The sequence below is a fragment of the Ovis aries genome, chromosome 24 (assembly GCF_016772045.2).
Source record: "Ovis aries strain OAR_USU_Benz2616 breed Rambouillet chromosome 24, ARS-UI_Ramb_v3.0, whole genome shotgun sequence".
In the NCBI taxonomy this organism is placed as follows: Eukaryota; Metazoa; Chordata; class Mammalia; order Artiodactyla; family Bovidae; genus Ovis; species Ovis aries.
In genome coordinates, this window is record NC_056077.1 from 9192889 (window position 1) to 9212988 (window position 20100).

At 46.1% G+C, this 20100-nt stretch overlaps 1 protein-coding gene across 1 annotated transcript in view; it reads right to left on the bottom strand.

The window, feature by feature from the left end:
* GRIN2A (glutamate ionotropic receptor NMDA type subunit 2A) overlaps nt 1-20100 on the bottom strand; it is a 440165-nt gene that overhangs the window by 175539 nt on the left and 244526 nt on the right. Inside the window, exon 2 of the mRNA XM_027961880.3 lies at nt 12395-12987. Within this exon, the coding sequence (XP_027817681.1) occupies nt 12395-12987 (593 nt within the window). The remainder of the gene's footprint in view (nt 1-12394; nt 12988-20100) is intronic.

Below are 20100 nucleotides of genomic sequence, written 5' to 3' on the forward strand. Positions count from 1 at the left end.
GTCAAGGAACTAAGATCCCACATGCCATGCCAAAAAATAAAGGAGTATAATGGAGTTCAGATAAGGAAAAAAAAAATAGATTTGAATTCTGACTTCATTTTATATTACCTGCGTGACCTTGGTCTCTGGGGACCATAACTTATCTAGTCCTGTTTCCTTATCTTTAATATGAGTTATGATTTCTAATTGACCAGCTGGTAATCTATCCAATGTCTGTTTCCCTTTTCCTCATTCTTAATTGTTGCTGTTGTTCAGTTGCTAAGTTGTGTCCAGCTCTTCGTGACCCCCCAGACTGCAACATGCCAGGCTTTCTGGTCCTTCACTGTCTCCTGGAGTTTGCTCAAACACATGTCCATCGAGTGGGTGATGCCATCCAACCACCTCATCTTCTGTTACCACCTTCTCCTTTTGCCCCCAATCTTTCCCTACATCAGTCTTTTTCAATGAGAAATCACAGTTGTTGAGACTTCATGTTTCCTGTAAGAATCCATGGAACTTGCAGGAACGGAAGCTTACCCCATCCTAGTTCCGGTTTGGTTTGGTGTGACCTAAATGAAGAAGGGACTGGGGGCAGGAGGAGAGGGGATGACAGAGGATGAGATGGCTGGATGGCATCACCAACTTGATGGACCTGAGTTTGAGTGAACTCCGGGAGTTGGTGATGGACAGGGAGGCCTGGTGTGCTGCGATTCATGGGGTCTCAAAGAGTCAGACACGACTGAGCGACTGAACTGAACTGAACTGAAATGAAATGAAGAAGAATTAAAGAGCCTCTTGATGAAAGTGAAAGAGGAGAGTGAAAAAGCTGGCTTGAAACTCAACATTCAGAAAACTAAGATCATGGCATCTAGTCCCATCACTTCATGGCAAATAGAGGGGAAACAATGGAAACAGTGAGAGACTTTACCTTCTTGGGCTCCAAAATCACTGCAGATGGTGACTTCAGCCATGAAATTAAAAGACACTTGCTCCTTGGAAAAAAAAAAAGCTACAACCACCCTAGACAGCATATTAAAAACCAGAGACATTACTATGACGACAAAGTTCTGTCTAGTCAAATCTCTGGTTTTTCCAGTAGTCATGTATGGATGTGAGAGTTGGACCATAAAGAAAGCTGAGTGCTGAAGAATTGATGCTTTTGAACTGTGGTGTTGGAAAAGACTCTTGAGAGTCCTTTGGACAGCAAGGAGATCAAACCAGTCAGTCCTAAAGGAAATCAGTCCTGAATATTCATTGGAAGGACTGATGCTGAAGTTGAAGCTCCGGTACTTTGGCCACTGATTCGAAGAACTGACTTATTGGAAAATACCCTGATTCTGGGAAAGACTGAAGGCAGGAGAAGGGGATGACAGGGGATGAGACAATTGGATGGCTTCACTGACTCGATTGACATGAGTTTCAGCAAGCTCTGGGAGTTTGTGATGGACAGAGAAGCCTGGTGTGCTGCAGTCCATGGGGTCACTAAGAGTTGGACACAACTGAGTGATTGAACTGACTGAACTGGATCCTATTTGACTTCTCAGGGACTGGGTCAGCAGTCCAGAATTAACCTGGTCAGTATACAGCATTTTGGAAATGCCTGTTAAAGGTGGGCATAAGATCTAATGCAGTCATGAACAAGGAAGTCATCTAAGGTGCTTCTGAAGCAAACTTAAGGTCGTGAAGGAGGCAGTCTGAGATCAAGGACTATACTTCTCAAAGAGCAGTCAGGAGATCATAGGGGAAAGAACCAGAACCTTGACCATACTGCACCTGAAGTCCACCCTGTCTCTGGGATTCCAATCAAATAACTCAATCACATAACTAATTTTAGTTGATTATTACTTGCTGCAAAAGCATCCTAACTCACACCTAAGGATTAAAGATAATGTATTTAAAGTGACTGGTCACACCTAAGGATTAAAGATAATGCATTTAAAGTGGCACATAGGAGGTACTAAATACATGATAGGTTTTATCATTAGAGTATTTCAACATTTCCATCATATCTGATTTTAAAATATATATGCTTCCACCTTACACCTCCCCACATCACCTTTAGTAACCGTAAGTTTGTTTTCTATGCCTGTGGGTCTATATTCACTTTCTATCACTTTTCTAGATTTCACATTTGATATCATATTTATCTTTCTCGGTCTCATTTACATCACTTAGTGTGTAATCTCTAGGTCTATCCATGTTGCTGCAGATTGAACAAAAAGGTCCTATTGCATAGCACAGGAAACTATATTCAGTATCTTGTAATAGCCTATAATGGAAAGGAATCTGAAAGGAATATATACATATAACTGAATCACTGTGCTATACACCAGAAATTAATACATCATAGTGAAAGTGAAAGTTGGTCAGTCATGTCCAACTCATTGTGACCCCATGGACTATACAGTCCATGGCATTCTCCAGGCCAGAATACTAGAGTGGGTAGCCTTTCCCTTCTCCAGAGGATCTTCCCAACCCAAGAATCAAACCCAGGTCTCCCGCATTGTAGACAGATTCTTTATCAGTTGAGCCACAGGGGAAGCCCCTAACACATCATAAATCAACTCTATTTCAATAAATATATATATGCCTCCATAATGTAACTTAATGAAACTTGAAGTTCCCCTTTCCTCCCCCCTCAACATATAGCAATGTATTAATAAAACTGTTAAGAAGTTCTTTTATTAATAGGGATGGAAAGGAAAAGGAAATGAGCTTGAGTCTCAGGAGAGGGCTCCTCCAACCATGTAGGAAACTGCGTGATATATGTTTATTCCTGTGTTTCAGTAGAATTTAATCAGATGAAGCAAACCTGTAAGAACTGGCTACAGGGATCTGGCCAAGAGCACACCAGACCATAAGCAGATCAGCCAGTTCATTCACCAAACTTTGGGGCCTGTGTGGAAATGTGGCTGGCCTCCCCGCCCACGCAGAACCTAGCGAGCATCGCCAAGCTGACAGTGACTCCTTCATCCCTGGGATCCATGCCACGCTTGGAGGCACCAAGAGTCTGCATGGGGGCCTGCAGGCAGGCAGTCACACCTGCAGGCCGGCAGTGTCCACACAGAGGCAATAGAAGGGGGAGGCAGAGGACAGGGGAAAAGGTCCGTTCTGGCTGTCTAGCTCCCACCTGGAAGGAGTGATGGGGCGGGCTTCTGCCCTACATACCAGGAGGAGGTGCAGAGACAGACACCCTTCCAGGAAAGAAAGCAAAGAACAGCTTATAAATGGACTGGCCCTTCACACTGCACCATATGCTCCTCCCTGCTGGTGGACAGGATTTTTAACTCGTTTTGTGTGGCATCGGATGTTTTCCAGATCATGTCAAGAATGAAACAAAGGCAGAGGTTGTTCCCAGCCTCTTCCTGAGTGTGACCTCATCATTGCTTCGGATCCAAACACTTGGCCTGTCATCTGTATCATGACTCCAGCCTAGTCAAGTCCTGATTCCCTTTAACTGAAAGCATTTTCTGCTCCGATGATCTTCCAGGCAGTTCATCATGAGATAAATTTTACTTCTTCCATGTATCGATTAAAACTATTGGTGTGTGTGTGTGTGCGTGCTAAGTCGCTTCAGTCATGTCCGACTCTTTGCGACCCCATGGACTGTAGGCTGCCAGGCTCCTCTGTCCACGGGATCCTCCAGGCAAGAATACTAGAGTGGGTTGCCATGCCCTGCTCCAGGGGATCTTTCCCACCCAGGGATCAAACTCGAGTCTCTTATGTCTCCTGCATTGGCAGACGAGTTCTTTACCACTAGCGCCACCTGGGAAGCCAAAACTATTGGTATGATTATTTAACCCTCCTAGGTTGTGCTAAGCCCAGGTAGACTAGAAATGGCTATGAACTATAGATCTTTGGAAGGTCTGTGGCTCCTATCGCCATGTCTAAGAGTTGGACATGACTGAGTGACTGAACAACAGCAAAGCATAGAGCAGATACCACACAGACACCCACCAGGCTACACGACAAAATCAAGGCTGGAAATGGAGAGTCTCCAAAGGTGGATGGCAGCTGAAATTCACAGCCCAATTTGTCTCCTCCAGTGTTCTCCTTCCCCTTGGGGGTGATTTACCAATTAATCTTGGAACCTGCTCCCACCTCTGAGTCTTCAATCCCCGCTAGGTGATGTCACCCAATTCTGGGGCTTTAACCGCTGTCAGTAAGCTCAAAACCTCTGTGTTGTATTTACAGCCTGAACTCAGACTCTTCTCTCCAATTGCCTGCTTGAGATTGCCATCTGGATGTCTCCAAGGTATGTTCAATTGAACGTGTTTGAAATTAGATGCCATTCCTGGCTCACTCTCCCCCAACTTATTTCTTCTCCAGTTTTGTAAAAGGTACCGCCATCTATTCAGCTGTACAAGTGAAAAAATAATATTGTAGCTCTTCTACCACTTCACAGTCATCCATCATGTTTTGTTAATTTCACTTCCAAAACAGGCATAACCCCACCCATTTGTCTCTGAACCCCCACCCTTACAGAGATTCACGTTACGGTCTCATAACTGGCCCCTCTGCTTACACATCAAGACCCCTTGCCCCCAACATACTCTCTGTCATCAGGCACCAGAGTACTGACGATGGTGCTTTTCTTTGCATTATCTTTTCACAGAAGAGAGCTGCAGCAAATCATTAGCATACGTCACCAAATTAACAAGTTTCAAAAAGAAACCTTCCCTAGTATTCAACCTTGGAAGAAAAAGATCAATATATATTTTTGTTGGCAGCCTGGTTCCAGAATCTAAAAATTTGCATCTGATATAAGGCAAATTTGAACAATATTTATGCTTTATGTGTGACCCCAAAACATTTCAAACCTCCTTTCCCTCAAGGTAAAGTTACGGACGATTTCTGATCCCTTCAAGTCGCCGGCATCAGGCTTCCACCATTTGTCGAGCTATTCACTGGATGCCAATTGGAAATGATTGGCTTGCACTGCAGGGCTGGCATACGGCACTCCTGACTTCCAGCCAGAAAGCAGAGAGGGCCATGTTCCAGGAGAGATGCCACAAACAGAGATAATGCTGAAGAGGGGCTGCTGACTTGCTCCCCGAATGAAGGCCCAGGGGGCACAGCCCACCTCCTGCGGGTCCATCAGGCCACAGGAGTTGTTAGATTAAGCTGTGCGTTTGGGCCCGGGGAAGGAGGAAAATCAACATCTGCTTGGTGCCAACTCCATCCTAGGTGCTTGGCTAAATATATTCCATGGATTTAAATGTTACCTTAATCCTCTGTGGTTGGAATCATCTCTGTATATACTCAGGGAAATGGAGGCTCAAAGATGTTAAGTAAGTTGCCAGGGACAACCTTCTGTGAGTCCAGGAAATGGTTTGAACAAAGCACCATCCAGAGCCACATTCCACAAAGTCACGTGTCTGCGTGTGCCAAGTCGCTTCAGCACGTCCTTCTCTTTGCTACCCTGTGGACTGTAGCCCACCAGGCTCCTCTGTCCATGGGATTCTCCAGGTAGGAATAGTGGAATGGGTTGCCATGCCCTCCTTCAGGGGATCTTCCTCACCCAGGGATTGAACCTGCGTCTCTTATGTCAGCTGCACTGGCAGGCAGTTTCTTTACTACTAGCGCTATCTGGGAAGCCTGCAAAGTCACGTAGCCTTGTGGAATATGCTTTGGGTTTTCAGTTTGGCACATGGCTGCAGGATTCTCTCACTGCATATCTCTTTGAGGCTCAGCTTTTTTTCCCCATCCCTGAGTCCAGACTCCCCATCAGATTTACAGCACAGGCCCAGAGGATGGTCTGGTCTCCTGGGTGCCTGGCGTCACTGCCAGAAATGTTTATTGAGCACATAGTGATCCCACAGATAAATATTTGCAGAGAGTTATCACATTCACCCAGGGAAGTTATAACTCCAGTCAAGCTCAGAGAATTAAGTGAGCAGGCTCCTTTATTGGCATTAAAAAAAGAAACCAACAGTGATAATTCTGATTACCAAATAAAAATATGCCAACCAGGTTCAGCTCAGTCTCCTAATGGGTCACTAAACCAGCATCTTTTCCTATGGTTATTTTAGAAAGGAAGATTGAAAAAAGTATCAAATGTAACTTGGATATGAGTTAAACTCTTTCTCACTTATATATCTTCCTTCCATTTCCCTTCCTGTCAGGGTGATAATTTATAATCTTGTTGCTTCTTAAAGCAGAAACTGGACTTCATAAATCAGGAAGTTACTGTAAAACACATAAGTGGTCAAGCCAGGTATCATTAATTAAAGCCAAATAACTTCCCTTCAATACTAATTCATAACTCAGCCAAGGGAAGATTTTTTTGTTGCCTTGGTTTGAGCTATCGTCTACCTGAGCGCTTCTATTTGACTTCCAGTGTAGTAATGTCTCCACCTCCTCCTCCCCTAACTGAAATGGGAGCCCTAGGACACAGAGACATAACTTGATCGGCAAGAAACGAGACTGAAATATACCTCCATTTCTCTCTTTCCTGTCTGCGTACAGCTTGCAGTATAATAAGCAAAAATTAAAGTAATAACATGATCATCATCATCATAAGAAGAAGACAACAATGACTTTACAGTTACTTGTGAAGTACCACCTACATGTGGGGCTTCCCTGGTGGCTGGTGGTAAAAGAATCTGCCTGCCCATGCAGGAGATGCAGGTTCGATCCCTGGGTCAGGACGATCCCTTGGAGCAGGAAACGGCAACCCACTCTAGGATGCTTGCCTGGGAAATCCCATGGACAAAGGAGCCTGATGGGCTAAAGTCTATGGTGTCACAAAGGGTTGGGCATGACTTAGCGACTGAATAACAACTACTACTACATGCCAGGCACAATGATGAGTGCTTTACATATATACTTCCATTTAATTCTACTACAATACAAAGAAATGACTCCCCCCACCACCTCGCACACACATAGAGGCTTCTTTTTTTTTCAAACCTGAGTTCAGAGCACTTAGTAACTAATACTTGGTAAATATGTGGCTAATTCAAAACCAAGTTGGCAATTACCCTTCTCATGAATTTTTCTCTCCTCCACACTCCCCTTCTTCCCACTAGTGGTATTCTTCACAGCGTTCCTCCCAAGGTAATCCTCTGGCAAGAGCACTCAGGTCTTAAAAACACCTTCCATCTCCCTTCTATGACCTCCTCCTCAATAAATGTAAAATGTGTCCCCTCCAAAGTGGATGAGGAAACTCACAAATGTGCACACATTGAATCAAGAGTAGTAATCTTTTATCCCAGGAGTAGGAAATGGCAACCCACTCCAGTATTCTTGCCTGGAGAATCCCAAGGACAGAGGAGCCTGATGGGCTACAGTCCATTGGGTCACAAAGAGTTGGACACAATTGAGCACACACACACACTCAGAACCATCTACAGATCGCTTTCCATGTGCCAGGCTCTAGGTTAAGAAACAAAACTTTTCTTATCCCCGTGTTACATCTGAGGGAGCCGACTTGGAGGAATCGAGCGACCTGCTCAAGAGTCTCAGATCCAGGAGAGTTCAGATCAGAGAGCCATACACAGGCAGCCTGGCTCCAGCGCCCACACTCTTAACTGCGATCTTGTGCCCCTTCCCGGAGCCCCACCCACTAGCAAACTGGAGACATTCTCGGGACAGGACAGGACAGAGCACTCTCGGTTCTGTGCCAATGAAACAGGTAACGGTTTACCTTCACAGCTCCAGGAGTTGCCAGCGATGTGCTCTGTGCTTGGCGAAGGAACAGATGTTTAGCAACTTTGCAGCAGCAAGGCGCAGGTTACGTAACATGGCGGAGCTATTTTTGAACTTGGGAAAATGCTGACTGTTCTTTCCCAAGTGCCACCTCTAAAACCAGGAATATTAAACATCAGGAACAGTTCCCCTTTTCCCCACTAATTTTTTCCTGAAACCAGAATAGACACAGGTCCACAGTGGGGTCATTAACCCAGCAAGCAGTCTTCTATGCCTGGGCCGGCACTGTCAGCAGTGAACAACTGCACAGTATCCTAACTACCCAAACTCTGTGCGCCAGACTAGCAGCAGTGTCCATGAGGACCACCAGAGGACGTGCCTAATCAGACCCAAGACGTCAAACTCAACCAGTCAAAGCAGGACCCCCAGTCCCTCGGCACCTCGCCATGAATCCATCATGTATGACTTTACCTGAACCTCTTCCGAAGCTAGTTTGCACTCTCCTCACTACGGAGTGGGAGTGATGAGAGCTATTTGTTTACAGTTGCTTTGCAAACTAAGACTTTTTCCTCTAGTTGACAATGTAACTTTCAAAGCCCAATGTGAGAACTCCTAAGTCTGGAGTCATGGGCTTGCACTGAACAAGGTGATGGGTCTGAATCAGGGTGCAGACAGGTGTGTTCTCTGCTAAAAGTGAAAGTGTTAGTCACTCAGTTGTGACTGACTTTTTACGGCCCCATGGACTGTAGCCCTGCCAGGCTCCTCTGTCCATGGGATTCTCCAGCAATTCCCTTCTTCACAGGATCTTCTTAACCCAGGGATCGAACCCAGGTCTCCTGAATTGCAGGCGGATTCTTTACTGTCTGAGCCACCAGGGAAGCCCATGTTCTCTGTTACCCAGACTGAAGATTCCTTACTGTCAACAACCCAAATGTCCATCAAAGGGAGATGATTAACTAAAAGATGGAACACATAAAACAGAATACAAAAAAAGCAACGAAGTTAAATATGCTAGAATTCTATCTGTCCTCATAGACCATGCTTGAGCCATAAGGTGGAGGTAAAGGAAATTCCAACATATCAGATACCACTTACATATATTAAAAAGAGTTATCCATTGGCTTCCCAGGTGGTGCTCGTGGTAAAGAATCCGCTTACCAATGGAGGAGATGCAAGTTCAATCCCTGGGTTAGGAAGATCCCCTGGAGGAGGAAATGGAAACCCACTCCAGTATTCTTGTCTGAAAAATTCCATGGACAAGAGGAGCCTGGCAGGCTCCAGTCCATGGGGTTGCAAAGAGTCGGACATGACTGAGCAACTGAGGGCACACACACATTGGGTCTAAGGTCGTACATATGTCTACATCAAAATTTCAAAACATGTGCATGGATTTGGTTACATGCCAGATTCACTGTGGTGTTTTTCTGTTTTTCTCTCCCATGGCGAGAAAGGGAGAAAGAAATAAGCAGGACTTCTACCTGATCAGTGCTGTGTTATTTCTTTTAAACACTTGAAACAAATATGACATGTTCACTTAGCTCTTTGGCTCGAGTATAGGGGTGGGTGTTTCATCAGACTCAGCTTTTTGATACTATTCTCTCCTTAAAAAAAAAAAAAAAAAAAAAGAGTCCTTGTTGCCTAACCCTGGGCTTGGTGGCTCAGATGGTAAAGAGTCTGCTTGCAATGTAGGAGACTCAGGTTCCATCCCTGGATGGGGAAGGTCCCTTGGAGAAGGGAATGGCTACCCACTCTAGTATTCTTGCCTGGAGAATCCCATGGACAGAGGAGCCTGGCAGGCTACAGTCCATGGGGTTGCAAAGAGTTGGACACAACTGAGTGACTAACACTTCCACTTTTACTTGTTACCTGAGGTTGTCTTTAGACAAATTTCTCCACCTTCATCAGACTGTACATTCTTTAAGTTGTATGCTAATTCGTGTGTGATTTTGGAGGCTAACACATGGTTCTCTGGATAGGAGGAGTGATGGATAGAAGACAGAGATATAGTGCTCTTAAGCCCTTCCCTAAAAACCACCTTCTTGGGACTCCCTCCAGCTGCTCATCCTTGCCTTGCCTGGAAAGGTCCCACTCTTTCTGGGATGGGTTTAATAAACGCTGGGCTAGTCGGGAAGTGTGGCGAGGACCCCAAACACTTGCCTGAGCGCCGCACGTGAACTGAACCCTCTGGCGCTCCTCGGGTAGAGAGATGTTTTATTAAACACCAGGCTGGGATGACGGCTCACTGCACTTAATGCATTACTTGTTTGGGGCTGAAATACCACCTACAACATTGCTGCATTCGAAGCATGACTCCTGGAAATAGCAGGCCAACATTTCAGAGCAGTAGAATTTATTTTTTTCTTTAAGGAATGGAATTCAGGCGGTCACTGGAGAGAGTATTTGACTGTCTTGCCAATTATCCTTCTCAAATTCCTTTTCCTGTATACGTTATATTTCAATTGCCTACAATTGAGTTATGTTTCCATCAGAATCATACAAATATTTCAGCTGCAGGGCACTTATGATGGAAAGTAAGAATTCATTAGTGCAGCCCTTGTCTTGGGCTGGCAGCAATCCTGACTCTGTAACATGTTCCAATGCTTCACACTAATTTATCTGAGTTCCTTCCTGATACTTGGGCAATTATTTAACCATGGTTATCATTTTCCAGATTCTTTACCATCTGAACCACCAGGGAAGCCTGAGACATTTTAGAGAGATGTGTTATTCTTTGGGTAATAAACTCACAGGCTCTGTGGACTGTAATTTCTGATGACCAAAACAATTTCACTGCTCACTCTAACAATCATTAAGTAACTGCCAGGTGCTCAGCATTTGTGCTAAGCAGCACTTTTCATGCATCACCTCAAGTAATACTCATGACAACCCCTAGAACATTGGTTCTCAAAGCATGTTCTCCAGATTGACAACATCAGCATCACCAGGAACTTGCTAGAACTGCAAATTCTTGGCACCTAGTCCAGAGGTACTGAATTAGACACTCTGAGTGTGGGGCCCTCAGTAGGGCTATCCCATGCTTTATTTATCCAATCTTTATAACAATAGAAGTTTATGCTGTGTCAGATTTTTTCCATCAGAAACTAGACACTCTGAGAGCGTCTTGTTTTAACAAGCCCACCCAGTGACTCTGATGCACGTTGAAGTATGAGAATCACTGCCCAGAAAGTAGTGTTATTATTACCACTTTGCAATGAACAGTGGAGGCCCAGAAAGGTAAAATGACTGTCCGAGTTACATGGAAAGTGGATACGACAAGATTCGAAAGCCAGCAAGTCTAACTCCATAGCCCAGTCCCTTCATCACGGTGCTATCCTGCTCATTATCTAAGAAATGAGCATGGATTAAATCAGTCAACATCAGGCAAAAACAAGCACAATGAGCGTAGGAGTGATCCTTCCAAATCTCAACAGCTGAGCCATAACGACAGCCTGCAAAGACAAACAATGCTTCTCAGAAACATAAAATCTAACTTAAATGTCCACGAAGATGGGAGTAGCTCACTAAATTATGACACAGCCACATGAAGGAAGACAGCGCAGCTTTAAAAGTGATGCTTGCCAAAATTTCCAACAACCTGCAAAAATACTTAGGACGTACAAAGGGAAGAGACTCACATACAAACTCCAAGACCAGGAGACTCACATACAAACTCCAAGACCAGGAGCGCCAGTGTGGGCACTTGCCCCAAAGTGTAACATGCTGGTGAGGACGTGGGAAGACGAGTGATTTCACACGCTGCTAGAGTGAACATAAGTTACACAGTGACTTGGTGGGACAATTTGACAATAGACACTTAAAGTTTAAAATGCACATGTTCCATGACCCCAAAAGTCTACCTCTTAGAAACAACTCTAGAAAGATACTCGTACATGTACGTGAAAACTCAGGTCAGGACGATCATCACTGAAGTTTAGTTTCTAATGGAAAAAATCTGAAACAACACAACTTTCTATTATTATGAAGACTGGATAAATAAAACTTGGGATAGCCCTATTGAGGAACGCAGTACGTAGGTTACAAGAAATGTCAGTATTCCTATATGCACATATTTACATATTCATATGCAGACCTATATATACATATATGTTCACATGCATTTGCACACATATGAATTCATATGTATGGTTACATACATCTGGGCTTCCCTGGTGGCTCAGATGGTAAAGAATCTGCCTGCAATGCAGGAGACCTGGGTTCAAGCCCCGGGTGGGGATGATCTCCTGGAGAAGCGAATGGCTACCCACTCCAGTATTCTTGCCTGGAGAATCCCATGGACAGAGAAGCCTGTACAGTCCATGGGGTCACAGAGTCAGACACAAAGAACAGACACAAAGAGTGACTGTTAGTCACTCAGTCAATACATACATCTACATATATTCACATACACACATATATACACATTTATACTTAAGATATAACTATAGATAGACGGTGGATAGATAGATAGATAGGCAGATATATAGGTCTCAAGCGTAGGTTTCCAAGGTATACTGTTGAGTAAAAAAAGCAAGTTGCAGAAAACCAAGGAAGGATGCTGTTACTTAAAAACAAAAGGACATGAGAAGAGAGGAAGAGGGGAGAGGAGAACAAACAAGCAAGCCAGCAAATCCCACAGGCGGACACACAACATCCTCTATTCTCTGCACAGTTCAGCAAGGAGCGTGTGTGACTGTTAGTACTGAAACAGACAACCATGACAAAACTCTGGTCCCACTTTGGGGGACAAGCAAAGAGCCCCTCTTACTGGTGCAGCGTGTGCATGGGGGCCTCCGGCTTCTCCGTCTGCCCGTAGCAGCTGGCCTTGGCCTCGGGGATGTAGGAGAACTTGTCCAGCATGGAAGACGCGGCCGTGGTCAGGATGCCCAGCCCGTCTCGCACCCTTGCCTCCAGGCTGTAGTCCCAGTCGTCGTAGGAGACGGAAATGAGTCCCGATGGAAACTCTTTGGGGATGAGCTCCGTGTTCCCGGAGACCAAGCTGGGGACGATCCAGAAGAAATCGTACCCGGTGAGGCCGAGGGAGCGGGCCTCGCTCAGGATGAGAACCGCCTCATCTTTGGAACAGTAGAGCAAGATGACGGAAGAGTGGATCTTCTTCAGCTGGACTTGTGTCTTTGCGTCCTCGAAGGACGTGTCCAGCGTGATCACGTTCTGCATGTCCCAGCCCACAAAGCTGTTGTCCACTGTGGTCTTGATGAAGCTGATGAAGTCCCTGTAGCCAGGGAAGATGGTGGTCACCAGGGAGAAGACATGCCAGTCGTAATCCTGCATGATCTTCAGCATGACCGTGGCTTGCTGCTGGATGGATGCTCCAAATTGGAAGAAGGTAGATGTTGGATCCTGCCATGGGGTGAAAAGAAAGCAAAACAGCAAATGAGGCAGAAGGCAGCTTACATATGACCATCTGTCTTCGTAGCTCCTTCCTAGAAGTGACGGGAAAGAAATCACATGCCTGATCATTCACAAACATTCCTGATCACCTACTGTAGGCCACGCTCTGGAATAGATAATGGAAACGCAGAGATGAAGGAGGTCCCTCAACTTGGAGCCCAGAGCCTGTAACAGTGAAGGACATCTGTTAATTTGCCAGCTTCAGTGTCTACCAGTTCATCACACTACCAACCCTTTTGGTCCCCAAACACTACCTGACCCCCAGACTCAGGACTGGAAAATGAAGCCGGGAAACAACATCAGGAGATAGGGGGAGCTTTCTGATGACAGACTCGGAGCACCTGGAGTCCGTCATGTCTGGAGCCAATTACTCTAGACCTGCTGGTTACATAAGCCACACTTAAACTAATCTGAGCAAGGTTTCAGTCACTTGAACTTTAGATTCCTGTGAAACATGGACTGTGATGAACACCAGGTGGACATCTCTCTGTTCAATCAATAAATATTTGCTGATCACCTAATTACATGGCAACAGCATGTTAGTGCTTGACACACATGGTCTCTGCCTTCATAGACATGGAATAAATGTGAGGAAGAGTAACTTCAATGAACTGATTGCTAAGAGAGGCATAAGGAGACACCGAAGTTTCAAAAGAGGGAAGCCAGTGGACAGTGTAGTCAGAGGAACCCTGGGGATACATCTTGACTGTTTCAGGAGCTGGAGATAAATGGATGATGGCCTGTGATGTAGGGGGATGAGATGATGTTGAAGAGCTTGGCAGAAACCCTATCACATACAGCCTCAGGAGCCGTGTTAGATGTTATACTGAGCATAAGGGTGAGTGCCTGAATGCTTACCCTGGTAAGTGACATGGTTACTTGTGTTGGGTTAAAGGGTCCCTCATAGTCCTAACGTCTCCCCAAGTCATGACCCTGATCATAACAGCAAATATCTGTTTAGACAAAGAACAGGGGATGCACACAGTTGTGCCATTTCCAAACCCTTAACTCGTCAGATTTCTGTGATGATCCTGTGAGGCTGGTACTGTGATTGGAAGGACTGGATGCTGAAACTCCAATACTTTGGCTATCTGATTTAAAAAGTCACCTCACTGGAAAAGACCCCGATGCTGGGAAAGATTGAGGGCAGGAGGAGAAGCGGGCGACAGGGGATGAGATGGTTGGATGGCATCACCGACTCAATGGACATGAGTTTGAGCAAATTCCGAGAGATGGTGAAGGACAGGGAAGCCTGGAGTGCTGCAGTCCATGGGGTCGCAGAGTCGGACACGACTGAGTGACTGAACAACAGCAACTGCTGGCAGTGGCAAATGAGCCTCAGGACAGTCCACGGCGAGTCAGCATCCAAACTCAGGTTTTGGTTCAACTTCCTGCCCTCCTCCCAAAATACCACCACTGGAATCACTGAAGATGTCCATAAAGTAGGTGCTTAAACCATGTCATGGACCCACTGGCATGGTGTGAAAACGATGACTAAACAGTATCAATCTGTATTATAGCAAAACAGGGTTTGACAATTGTTGAGATGTATTTTTTTTCTGGGAACTGAACGAATTTTTAGAGGGTCCTTATCATATTGCTGCGATTCATGGGGTTGCAAAGAGTCGGACACGACTGAGCGACTGAACTGAACTGAACTATCATATTGCAGCCAGGCTTGCATTTTGCATTCTGTATTTACCATGTATGTTTAACACATCCTCAATTGTATGGATATGGCGATTCCATTTCATGCATGTGTGCATATGTGTGTCTGTGAGTAGATGATTCCATTCATGTCTTTCAGAGCAATACTTTGTAGCTGTGCATGTCAAGTCTTTCAACAAGTCTGCATAATTTTCCCTGAGGATGCTCACTGAATAGAAAATTTTATCCAAAAAGGCTAAAAGCTACAGTTCTTAGAAATATCCCCCTTTTCCTAAAGTGCATGGTGTTTGGGGGGATAAATTGAGTGCAGCATGGCCTGAAGGCAGAGAGAAAAAAAAACAGAAATAAACGCCTTCTGGGTCCCTTTCAACATTACAGTTCTATGAATTTTACCTAATTAAATCAATTAAATTGGGTAACAGATTTAAAGACTTTGGATAATTATCTTTTTCCCTACAGTAGCTTTTGGAGAAATCCAATATTCTTGGATTGACTAATCACTTTAAATCATGCCTCAACAAGGCTGCGAACTGCTTAAGGGCAGAGATTGCTGTCCTCACCCATGTCCCCGAAACCTGGCAGAAGCTCTGGCACATGACCCGTCAGTAAGTGGAGAGTGAGGGAGTGCATGAGGGGACAGATGTGTGAAAGAAGCCTGAGAGAGATGTCCTTGATTTAAACATGGCGCGAAAGGGGAGAATTCAGCATCCAAGCCTGCATTTTGTGTGACTCTCGAACGTCATGTTCAAAAAATGAAAGTTTTCCCCATGCTCATCCCACTATTCTGAGGAACCACTCCACCATCCAATGCCCAAAATATACCAGTGTATCCTTTATTGATAAAGAGGGCTTCCCTGGTGGCTCAGTGGTAAAGAACTCACCTGCCAAGCAGGACATGTGGGTTCGACCCCTGGGTCGGAAGGCTCTCCTGGAGAAGGAAATGGAAACTCACTCCAGTAAGCTTGCCTGGGAAATTCCACGCTCAGAGGAGCCTGGCGGGCTACAGTCCATGGGGCCACAGAGAGTTGGACACGTGGGATCTTAGTGCCCCGACTGAGGACCGAACACGTGTCTCTGCACTGCAAGGTGGATTCCCAGCCACTGGACCGCCAGAGAAGTCCTGGTAATTCACTCCTGACTCGAGCATCTCAACAATTTGCCTTGTCCTTGGCTGCCTGATTGAAATTTCTAAAACACTGCTGTAACACACACCTCTCCTCTCCTCTGTAGCCATTGATGGCTCCGTGGACCTATTACATTCAGTTTAGACCCTCTACTCTACCCCTTCATGCACACCAGTCAAATTTTATAGTTGAAACAGCACGGGCTCTGGGGTCTGTCAGACCTGAGTTCAAGTCCTGGCTCTGCATTAACTGCCACGTGCCTAGTCATCAGTTGCGATCCTTTGGACTGTAGCCCACTTGGCTCCTCAGTCCATGACATTTTCCAGGCAAGAATACTGGAGTGGGTTGGCATTTCCTTCTCCAGGGGATCTTCCAGACACAGGGACCAAACCCACATCTCCTGCACTGGCAGGTGGATTCTTTACTCGCTGAGCCACGGAGGAAGCCCAGCTAGCCATGTGACCACGGCTACCTAAACCTCCTGGATCTGAGTTTCTTTGCCTATGACATTGTAACTGTGAGCACCATCCACAGGGCTGCTGTGAGGATAAGACGAACCAGCAGGAGTGAAAGGCTGAGTCCCACAGTTCAGGGGCTCCCCTCCTCATCCTCTGTTCTCCCAGTGGTCCCCAACCTTTTTGGCACTAGGGACCAGTTTCGTGGAAGACGATTTCCCCACGGACCAGGGACAGTGGGCATGATTTGGGGATGATTCAAGTGCATTACATTTATTGTGCACTTTATTTCTAGTACTATTACGTCAGCTCCACCTCAGATCATTAGGCATTTAGATTCCAGAGCCTGGGGACCCCTACTTTAGATAGACCACATGGACACTGCCAGAAACCCAAGTGGGTCAGATCCTTATTATAAGTAAAAATGGTATCTCCAGGTCTACTGACATGATAGTTTTGCATTCCCTTCTCCGTCCAAAACCAGATCATCCAGCCCGTTCATCCTGAGCCCAAGGGGCTGCACGAAGAGAAGGAAGAGATGAATCATGCTTTGGAGAGAAACCGTGGCTAATGTCCTTTACGGACCTCAAGCACCACTGCCATTTTCATTGGCATCTGAAACTTAAACTTCCAAAACCACAGCGGACCAAAGTCACTGTATACCCCTCGGAGGGATGAAAGCCAGAAGTTATTTGCAAAAGGAGACACAGACATAGAGAACAGACTTTCGGACTCAGTGGGAAGAGAACAGGGTGGGACGATTTGAGAGCATCATTGAAACATCTACATGACTAGATGTAAAATAGATAACCAGTGTAAGCTTGACGTATGATGCAGGGCACCCCAAGCAGGGGCTCTGTGACAACCTGGAGGGATGGGGTGGGGGTGAGGATTCCCAAGGGAGAGAGGACACATGTGTACCTATGGCCGATTCATACTGATATATGGCAAAAACCATCACAATATTGTAAAGTAATTATCCTTCAATTAAATAATTTTTTTAAAAGCATAATTGCACAGCGAGGAACTGACAAGGCTTGTGTTTAGCTTTAGGATTTTCAAAGGTGGCTCTATGGACGTGCAGGAGGTGATGGGGGAGTCTGACCACATGCCTGGGACCTAGCATCTGATGTGTGTGCCAAATGGGCCTTTGTTTCAAGGCCCTCCTGCACCTTCTTTCCGATTCCCACCTGGACAGCAAAGGCTGACCCTCCTGCACATCCCTCCTCCCACCATCACTCAGCCTGCCCCCTTCAGGCCCCACAGATCAGCCTGACCAACTCTGGCACCAGCTCCCTCGGCAGCATGCTGCCGGGGCAGAGGAACAGATTTCAGACACCCGCTTTGGTTCTGGAGCAAAAGCGGTTCCCTCCCCAAGCTCACGGCTCTGCAGAAGCAGAACAAACCGTTTCAAACCCAGAGTCAAGGGGCAGGGAAGTGTGGGATTACGGGTGTCTGCTTTCTACTTTGCGTTCCAGTCCTGCTGTGACTGTCATTCTAGAATGCTCCAGACCTCGTTGAGTTCCCGGGGTGAGACCTGACTCCATGGGGATCAAGGTCTGATGTTTAATAGAGTCTAAAACCAACTCTCATTACACGTACCCATTTAGAGGCTATAAAGGACACCCACGCCCATTATCTCTTTGATTCTAACTACTCAAGAGATGAGGTGCTGCCAGTGGTTATAACCCTTGTGGATGGCATTTCTCATAAAGACACAGGGAGAAGGGTAAATGATTTCCCTAAAATCCACATGGCCCCACGCTGACAGCAGCTGACTTATTGCAAGATGTCATCCAGTGTTTCTTTACACACACCAGTGGCTTTCACTGCTGGCTACACAGGAGAATCACTTGGAGAGCTAAAAACAAACAAACAAACAAACCAGTGTTCATGCTCCATGCCAGTCCAGCTGAAACTGAATTTCTGTGACCTGAGTACATGAACGGCAAAGCTGACACATTTGTTTCTCCTCTATCTTCTCTCAGCAGCAGGTGAGCATTGCTCACGTTCGTATCTTCAAAGCCTAGTGCCCTGTCTGACACACAGTAGGGGCCCAATAAATATTTGGTGAGAAAAAGAAATGAGCAGGAAACTCATCCCGAGGAAGCAAGAGAGAACTGGCTGCTGTTGTTAACCCGGAACCCATTTCCATAGCTTATTTTCCTCTGCCTGCCATGTGGGCACCAAAACAAAAAAGCATAGTCTTGCAAAAGACCCAACAAAGATCTTGAAAGACTCCTTGGGAATTTGCTTTCCTCCTGGCTAAGCCCTGATGTCCTTTCTGCTCCTCTTGTTGTGTATCAACTGAGCTAGTAAGCATATTTTATTTCATTTTTCATGGATGAGAGGAAAAGTAGAAATGTCAAGCTTGAGGAGCCTGAGGATTCAGATGAATAGAATGCTCACACACATGTAAGCTGGATCTGTTTCACTAGAGGATCTCTATTCCTCTCATCGTCTGTCGGCTACCTCCTCCATCATCAGCAGCAATATCACCGCCATCACCGCCTTCTTCAGCACTGCCATCCATCCATCCTCACCTTCGTCATGATGGTCATCACCACAACCAATATTTATTCTATACGCAGTTGCTGTTGTGTAGTCGCTAAGTTGTATCTGACTCTTTTGCGACCTCACGGACTGTAGCCCGCCAGGGTCCTCTGTCCATGGGATCCTCCAGGCAAGAATACTGGAGTGGGTTGCCATGCCCTCCTCCAGGGGATCTTAACCCAGGGATCAAACCTGCTGCTGCTGCTGCTGCTAAGTCGCTTCAGTCATGTCTGACTCTGTGCGACCCCAGAGACGGCAGCCCATCAGGCTCCCCCATCCCTGGGATTCTCCAGGCAAGAACACTGGAGTGGGTTGCCATTTCCTTCTCCAATGCATGAGAGTGAAAAGTGAAAGTGAAGTCGCTCAGTCATGTCTGACTCTTAGCGACCCCATGGACTGTGGCCCACCACGCTCCTCCGTCCATGGGATTTTCCAGGCAAGAGTGCTGGAGTGGGGTGCCACTGACTTTTCCAAGGGATCAAACCTGTGTCTCCTGAACTGGCAGGTGGGTTCTTTACCACTGAGCCACCTGGGAAGCCCCTCTATATATAATACAATGTGATATATAGTAGGAAGTATTATTTTTAAAGGTTAAAAACACTGGCTCAGAGAATGCAACTTGCCCAAACCCACAGAACCAGTACATGGCAGAGGCAGGATTCAAGGCTAGGTGATCCAAGTCCAAAATCTGGTTGCTTAGCTACCGGAAAACACTGATTCCAGGTATGCAGAACAGGAGAAAGGCGTGAGTGTGTGTGTGTGTGGTGAATACCACCACTAATCTTTCTTGAGGCATCCAACTGGAAATCCCTCAGAAATGGGCAACCAGCAGCAATGACCTCACATCAGGTGTCAATCGGGGTATGTGGGAGAGCGGAACTGAATGGGGAAGTCACAGCCAGGGGCCGTTTCCCCAAAGCACACCAGCTCCACCACCCACAAACACGCTATCCCACTCCAGGCGGCCTCCACCCATTGGACCATTCTCTGATCTGCGATCTGTCCTTCACTCGGCTCCTCTCAGAAGACACGGACAGGTTGCTCCCTCACTTATGGCTGTAGTCCACCACTGCTCAAGCCAAGCCGCATCCACACCATCTTTATCACCCAACGGGTTTATTTCATTTTCTTTTCCCTGTCGCACCCGCTCATGTTCAGACCCCTGGCAGTTCTCTCTCTAACTATACAGAAGGAGCCTCTTATCTAGAGTGCCTGCCCTGATCTCCCCTTGCCCCTGCCCACCCTCCACACTGCTGCTGGAT